This window comes from Pinus tabuliformis, chromosome Q, assembly GCF_031772625.1.
Source record: "Pinus tabuliformis cultivar Carrire ecotype Pingquan chromosome Q, CPIR1, whole genome shotgun sequence".
In the NCBI taxonomy this organism is placed as follows: Eukaryota; Viridiplantae; Streptophyta; class Pinopsida; order Pinales; family Pinaceae; genus Pinus; species Pinus tabuliformis.
Genome location: NC_142296.1, coordinates 951,925,514 through 951,933,563, shown reverse-complemented (window position 1 = coordinate 951,933,563; position 8,050 = coordinate 951,925,514). Strand labels below are relative to the sequence as shown.

The following is an 8,050-nucleotide window of genomic DNA, read 5'->3' as shown; positions in this document are numbered from 1 at the left end:
TCTCTATGGTTGTGAACTGTGGGCCAATAATACATTCGACATGCAGTGGAAACAAATTGAGAAAATTCATAAGCGTTTGATTACAAACAAATTCAAAATTAAAATTGTAGTTCCTTATGCTATATTATTAAGTGAAACATGGGCTGCTCCTATTGAAGCACTTGCTATGGTGCAAGTCATAAGGTATTTAAAAAAATTGAGCAAATGGAAGAGGGAAGATGGCCTAAGGTTGTTTTTAATGACATATTGTGCAAAAGAAAGAAGACTTGGATGCAACAAAATAACAAATGGTTTAGTAAATGGGGTATTTTGCTTGAACACGTGTCCCATAAATAGTAAAGAGATAAAAACTTTTGTTATGGATAAGTTCCACAAACGTACTTGGGATAAGGAGATAGGGAGAAAGAAAAAAAATACTATATTGAAGTGTTTAATCCCACTCATAATCATCAACAAAAAACATACATAGAGGCCAATATTTCTTGGAGAGCCAACATTCTTATTGCTCAGTTAAGGACTAATTCTCATCAACTCCGTTGTGAAACAGGGCGCCGAAAAATGCCAAAAGAAGTGTGGGAGGAAAGAATATGTATTTTTTGTTCTTCGGGAAAAGTGGAAACAAAAAAACACTTCATTTTAGAATGCGAGGCCTTCAAAAACAATAAGGAAAATTATGCAAATATTATTGCAGCTAGCTCTTGGGATAATCTATTTAGCGAGGAGTTTGTCTGAGTGTTTATTGTGAGGCTTCACAGGAAAATGGCTGAATACATCAACCAGCTGAAGAAGCAATCTCTCCCATAGGCTATCTTTAGCCTCATAGATGTTAAAATAATTTTCTTTCTTTTTTTCTAGTGAATAAAAACATGTGTATTATTCATATAAAATATAAAAATATTTTTGTATAAAAAAATAAGATAAAAATATTTAAAAATAAAAAATATTGTTTTTTTTATTAATAAGTTCTTTCACATTTTCAATGATTTCTTGGAGTAGAAAACTCTAAATACACACGAGCATAACCATCGTTATCAATCTCAAAAGATATTTATAATAACTATCATGGTCAATTTGAATGAATGTTAATAATCATTATTATCATTAATTCAAATTTATGTTGAAACCACAAAAGATTAAATACTTTTTCTCATAAATACGTTAAAACGAAGTTGGGAATATTTACACGACAACGACCCTCGAAAATATACGGCACAATCGATAACGGCCCCCTTCCTTATAAACAACCCACATTTATCCACGCGCCACATTGGTCAAGCGACAGATACCTCTTCGCAAGGGGAAGCTGGAATGGGTCACACGCTGTTCAACTGCAGATCAAGTGGGTGGCAAACACTGAGACTCCTTCCCGTCAACTGACGCGATTACTACCGGATATTCTTCTCCCGTAGTCGTGGATATCCAGGTAAAAGAAATACAGAGTGTTGCAACTGTTACAGGCCAGGCAGGCCATTAGTGTGAGGGAGGGTTTCGTTCCTGGAAGGAACGAACAAGAAGAAATCAAAATTTTCAGGGAAACCAGCGATCGATCGAAGGGAAGTGAAGGGAAAGGGAAGACAAAAGGCAAAGCCTTTGTATTTGTACTGAGATCCTCGACAATCATACCAAAGAGGGGCAGAGGGTTTATAATTTGCATAATCTACAGGAATGCACAAAATTCAGGCCATTTTTAATCTCTCTTAGGATTTAGGTTGTAGGAAGAATATAATTGAAGCCGACCGGTGAAACTTTGTGTAAAATGTACAGAGGCGGTGCTGGCACCGGCATCAGCACAGGCAATACGCGCGGTGGTTCTCCCATGGGCGATGATGGAAATGGAGATGGAGATTATGTGGTGAAGATTGATCAGGTGCCCCGCTGGATTGACGCAGAACAACACCGGTCTACGTCTCTCGATGGATCTGAAGACGCTTCGTTTCCCGTTGTGTCTTTCTCCGACCCTCTAACGTCCGTTTCCCCGTCAGAAAACGGTGTTGACGGTACTACTTCCAGATTTCCAGTTGATCTAGAGATTAATTCCAAGGTTTATCTCTGGCGGGGCCATCCTTGGCATCTGGAAGTCGACGCCGTGGTTAATTCTACCAACGAGGTAAAATTTCTGGAAATAATCATCCTGTTTGTCTTTGCTGCCGTGATCACTTTTGCTTTTCCTTATCGAAATTCCAGTCTTTGACGATCTCAATTGAGCTGAAAGGCTAAGCCTGCACTGCAATTTAGTTGAATTTGGTCTGATTTTTGCGGTCTTTCTTATCATTTTAGGGTTTTTCCTGATAATCTACCTACAATATCGATTTCCATAAAAACTGGAGTAACTTGTGCCCAAGGGCTCATTTGCGAGCCAGTAGTTATGTATAGAAGTGATTTGTCTTTCCACTGTACCATTTTAGTTAGCGCCAAATTACAAATACACCTTGGTTTGAAAATTGGTGGCGTAAGCTTCAGTTGGAATTCAGACGAACAGTAACTTCACTGGTCTGGAAGTTATGAAAGCAAGGAATTTTAAGGGACTTCGGGTATATGTTCCACTGTGTAAGCCTTGCAGCAAAAGATATGCTCCACAAGTGGGTAAAATTCTATACATGCAAGCTATGTTACGAAAAACGAGGAAAGGGAAATTGAATGAGAAACGAAAATGGAACAGGTTCTGAGAAGTGGAGTCTTGAGGTTTCGCATATAGGAAACCGGGAGAGAGAAAAAACAACAACAGTTAACTTCTTCATGATGAACATCCCGTATAATCATATATTTGATTTTTAACTTTATCCGTCAACTCTGTCTTTGCCATATGGAAACAACGGACATTCTTTCCATCATCTAAGTCTTAGCTAAAACTTAGTGGACGAGATAACCCACATTACACAAAAGGCTCACGACCCAAACATGTTATCTAATAAGTGTGTATAATGTAATATATGTGTTCCAGAAAGCAACATTGTCTTCAAAGATCACTAAATATTCCCTCAACACCAAACACAGTTTTGTCTCATTATATTTACAACATTTCCTATATTTTCTGGGTACAATCTATCCTGCTCACAGCTTTGCAGCATCTAGCATCAGTATTCATTACTATAGCCCTCCCTTCGTTCTGCCACTTCTAAAACTTACTATCATTCGGCACAATTTCATTGAAACCCGGGAATTGGCTTTTCATTAATGATGATAATCAAGAGAACTTCTTGACTCCCAAGAAATACAAGGCCTCTAAAGTGGCGTCTCTCTTTGTTTTAAGGTTTGGTCAGCCCGGAAAGAAAAGGTATCAGAAGGAATTATTCAACTAGGAGTCTAGGAGTGCTTGTAACTCATGCATTTTAGAGTCGCAACCCCAGAAGGAATTATTCAACTAGGAGTCTAGGAGTGCTTGTAACTCATGCATTTTAGAATCGCAACCCCAAGCTCATCCAAACACTGATCACTGCACTGGAGAAACCGAGGAAATTTTTGGAGAATGAAGGAAGAAATGATCCATGTTTTGAAAAACGGAGGGAGAAATGATCCATGTTGCACACTGTTTTCTCTAAAACAGGTTTCTAACGTTTAGAAACAAGAACAGCAGAAGAAATTGGCGTTTCTTGTCTTGTTTCTGTTTCTGTAGTGTTTCTTCAGCAGAAAGAGCCCCCCATTCTGTTTCTGGTAACAATGCGTGCAAGCCAAGAATATTGGAAAATATATGCATAAAGAAAATATAAGATAATGTTTATAATTGGAGTGACCCACATAGCTTGGTTAAAATTTATCAATGAATGAAACACTGTAAAAGACCATTTTGTTGAGCCTTTTTCATAGGTTTATTCAATCTCAAAAGCTTGCTCAAATCCCAAATTCCAGTGCAGTCTTATTGTAGGTGACTGCACATTTTAAGGAAAGCTCAATTGTAGTCAATGGTCATGCCTCTTTGTGAACTGTTGTCCAATAATCATGGCTGTTTCAGATGCTGTACATCTCATCACAGAGCTGATAGATATTTTGGCATACCTAGCAGTTTGAAAGTTTTGCCAGGATTAGTTAAATCACTGTGCAGTATTCCTTGAATTCTTGTAGATGAAAACTTATTTCACCAGTTTAAGTCATGCTTGAACAATTGTCCTGCCTTTTGAATGATGGTATTTTTCTCTACAAAGTTTCGGACTGACAGCTTAGGTCCAAAACTTTGTTGTGATTTTCAAAAAATGCTCATAAAATCAATTTTGTCAGTGTTAACCCTATGTTAAATTTCCATGAAACTCTGTAACTACTTAGATGAATTACTGAAAACTAGTTTACTTTCACCAAGATACAGAGTCTCTTAACAATTCATAAGCAGCGGAATATAAACACAGAGATAAAAACACATCACACAAATTGACACACTTATTTTTCTCAGGAAACCCAACAGGGAAAACCTGCTTGTTTGATGTGGTATTTTATTGATTGTTCTGGAGCAATCGAATCTATTACAAAGCAATCTGTCTCTCTGAGAAAGCGTTCTGCTTCTTCTCACAAATCTCAGCTTGCCTTGATCACTGCTTGATCTCAGCCCTCTAGCACACAACTGTTCCCCTGTTGCCTCCTTGACTTGCCCTGTCTCTTGCTTGATCCTGCTCCTCCTTCCTTGCGCACTTGGCAGCCCTATTTCCTAGCGCAAGTCTGGCTCCTATTTCTTAGCGCAAGTCCTCCTATTTCCTTGCGCACTTCCTGCCTCCTATTTCTTAGGACACCAGCTCCTCAAAACTGCGCACAATCAATCTCCTAAATTCTAGCGCACTTGTGATCTCCTATTTCTTAGGACACAAGCTCTGCGCTCTCCACAATCAAAGATGCTCTCACAAACTCGTGAACTGTCTTGTCTCACAAACCTTGTGCACAAAACTTTTTAATTTCCTGTGCTTTCGTCCTCCTCTTTATAGGCCCAATTCGAGCATGCAAGGAGACCCAGTTCAAATTTAGAACTCGAGTTCTAATTGACAAGTTAACTGAGAGTGACACTCTTTCTCTCCAATCAACACTGGAGTTCTTAACTCGTCCTTCCTTCAATCAAGACTGAAGACTAACTCACTCTAACTGAACTTGTAACTGCCACCTCGTTTTGTAGTCAAACTGACGAGGACTCCACTTAAATGAAGCTCCAACTCTATGCATCATGCTAACTTGATGATTATTCCAGTAAACTAGAAATAACCCATCCTAACTGAAGTCTAACTCATGAGCTCGCACTCATACTGGGAGAAGGACAATTCGAGGTATTCACTGGCTAAGGCACAAGCCAAAAGACCTTGCTCTCTACATTTTCAACACCCTATTCAACTTGCATGACATCCAGGAAGGTCGAAGCTCAAGTACGATAAAATGATGCAAGATAGGAGCCTTGACAGCTACAACTAAGATCTCAACGGAAGAACAAGTAGCTATTGCATTGATGAAGTATGAGACAAGATATAGTTCATAGTTATGTCTCCTTGGTTGAGATCTACTCCGTGTTTGAGAAGGGATGAAGATTACCTCTCTAATTGAGAGGAAGTGATGTGGGATACCGTATTCTCCATGTGTCATGAACTAGACCAGGAATAACAACCGTAAGTCTAGTGAAGGGACTGGGAGGGAGAATGGAGGATTGGATAAGCATCTGGGACTGATACTCCTTGAGGATTGGGAATCCAAGATAGGAAGTAGTCCCGTGGACTGACACTCTTTGAGGATCTGACAGGGTATCCAAGATAAGAGTGGTCGAACATGACCGATGTTCTTTGAGGATTGAGAATCCAAGATAAGAATAGTCCTGGAAGGACATACCTAGTGAACATCTGAATGGGGTATGTGCCTTGAGAGGCTGTGGTGTTGGTGTCCATATGTATGCCTCCCAACATTGTGCTCTAATCTTGTGGAGAGTTAGAGCTTGTCAAGTCAAGGCCTTGCTATGTTGTAATTTGACAATGCTGGTTATGATGTTGATGCTTGAAAATGACTTATCAATCCGACTCTTCTTATGAAAATATTTCAATTTGAGAGTATCCTTGTACCAGTTGTGGAATTATGAATACCTCCCTAGTTAAGAGGGAGTGTTGGAAAATGTAACTAGGTTCGGTCTTCATAATTTGTATCATTATGTATTTCATGTAAAAAGCAAAAGAAGAAAAAAAATATTATTTTTCAAGCATGGGTTTCATGCTCAAGTCAAATTATTAATTAGGTCAAACATGTTCTTCATGCTTCTAGGGTTTTCTGAGTCAAAATAATATTTGTCTTGAGTCAATTTATTGTATTGGAATCAAGTCCCATTTGGACTTTAAAAAGAAAGTGGAAAAATAATTTTATTTGAGTAAAAAATGTCAGTTTTTCCCCACAAGACCAAGTCGGCCCTGCTTGGACAAGTTGGCCTTGGAAGGGACCCATTCAACCTCCTAGATGTGTATAAATAGAGGACAGTTCGACGTCATTTGGAGACCAACAAGCAAGTTTGATTTTTGTGCCAAGAAGTGAGACAAAAACAAGCAAAGAAGCCCAAAAGAAGAGCTGAAGTTAAAGGAGAGAGAGCAAGGGTCAAAAGAGAGAATCTGCTCTAGAATTTGGCACACATGCAAAAATTTCAAGAATTGCAGGGGACGAAAATTGCAGAGCTAGTTGTAGGGGCCAAAATTAGAGATTTGACTAGATTTGGAGGGTTTTGACTAGAGTTGACTTTGACTTGTTGAAGAGCTTGGAAGGCGCACTGACTTGGGTCTTGTGAGAGGTCTTGGTCTTGGATATCTCACTTTGATTTGATTTTGTAAGAAGAGAATAATTTTTTGGGTTTTCCCCTTAGAGGGGTTTTGTCTTGGTTTAGAGCCTACATCTTGTGTTCATTGTCTTTTTGTGATTTTCGTGGTTTATGGTTTTGGTAATTTTTTGATGAAAAAAACATAATAAAAGTAATAAGAAACCAACATAACTTCACAAAAAATTATCAAGTAAAGAGAAATCACTCTAATTGCTGGCCTATTGATTTCTTAATAGATACAGGGAGAAAGAGAAGCTGTTACAACTTAAGATCTTTTCCAACTAGCGCATACTTCTGCTAGGCCGCATTTAGTGTGCAAAAGAGGCCGCCGCGTCCAGGCCGTATGAAGCTATACGAGTTCAAACATTGCGTAGATTGACTGGGCCAAGAGGTCGAGAGAGGGTGTATCAGCGTGTTGAGAACTTTGCAGAAACAAGGAAGTTTTCCCTTTGTAAATTTTTTTTGAACAATATTTTTGCTGAAACAACTTAATAGAAGCCATCAAGTTTAGGGTAAATTTATTGTGTATGGTTTTTTGGTGTGTTTGTCATCATTTGTTCCTTATTTTTGTTGCATGATAGTTAGTAAACTTAGTATATTTGTGGGTTAAAGTTAAAGTTTAGATTTCATCTCTTTACTTTGTAAAAATTCACAGAGTAGAAAGTTGAGTTTTAAGAAAAACTAACATGGTATTAAAGCTGTGTTTTTGAATAAAGACCAACACCCATGTTTTTGACCTCAGGAACAAGCTAAGGCATAGAAGGAAGGCACAATATAGTTGAAGGGTTGCGCTAGGGTTTCTAGCATTACGACCTAGGGTTTTGCCCCACATAGCACAATTTTTACTAGTCAAATCAGCATGGTAGGGTTTCTGATGAGTTCAACCAATAGGATGTCTTAACAGGATATGAGACCAGAGCACAGTTTGCAGGGAGTAGTAAATTTCTACTCATGGAAGGAGAGGATTACTATGGTGCTAGAAAAGCAGGGTGTGAAGGAGTATGTGGAAAACCCACCAGCCACACCAACTGACCCCTTATAGTTGGCTCAACATAGCAAGAATGATGCCAAAGCAAGAAGGATCATTTTTGAGGGAGTCAAAGACCATATTGTGCCACATCTTTTCGGGAAGAACACTGCCAAAGAAATGTGGACAACCATTTTGAACCTTTATTAGGGCTCAAGTGAGGCCAAAAAATTTGTGCTCATGGACAAACTAAGAAACATCCGGATGGGCAACGCTGAGTCCATAATCTCTTGCCTCACCAGGTTCACTGAGGTGAAGGACGAGTTGGCTAG

General features: G+C 38.9%; 1 protein-coding gene across 2 annotated transcripts in view; it reads left to right on the top strand.

The window, feature by feature from the left end:
• The first annotated feature begins 1,246 nt into the window (after positions 1 to 1,246).
• LOC149222641 (appr-1-p processing enzyme family protein) overlaps positions 1,247 to 8,050 on the top strand; it is a 244,138-nt gene continuing 237,334 nt past the window's right edge. The window contains exon 1 of one of the 2 annotated variants that reach the window (XM_089385538.1): positions 1,247 to 2,107. In XM_089385538.1, coding sequence (XP_089241664.1) covers positions 1,757 to 2,107 — 351 coding nt within the window. In that variant the 5' untranslated portion in view covers positions 1,247 to 1,756. The remainder of the gene's footprint in view (positions 2,108 to 8,050) is intronic. The other variant, XM_089385537.1, reaches the window with a different exon arrangement.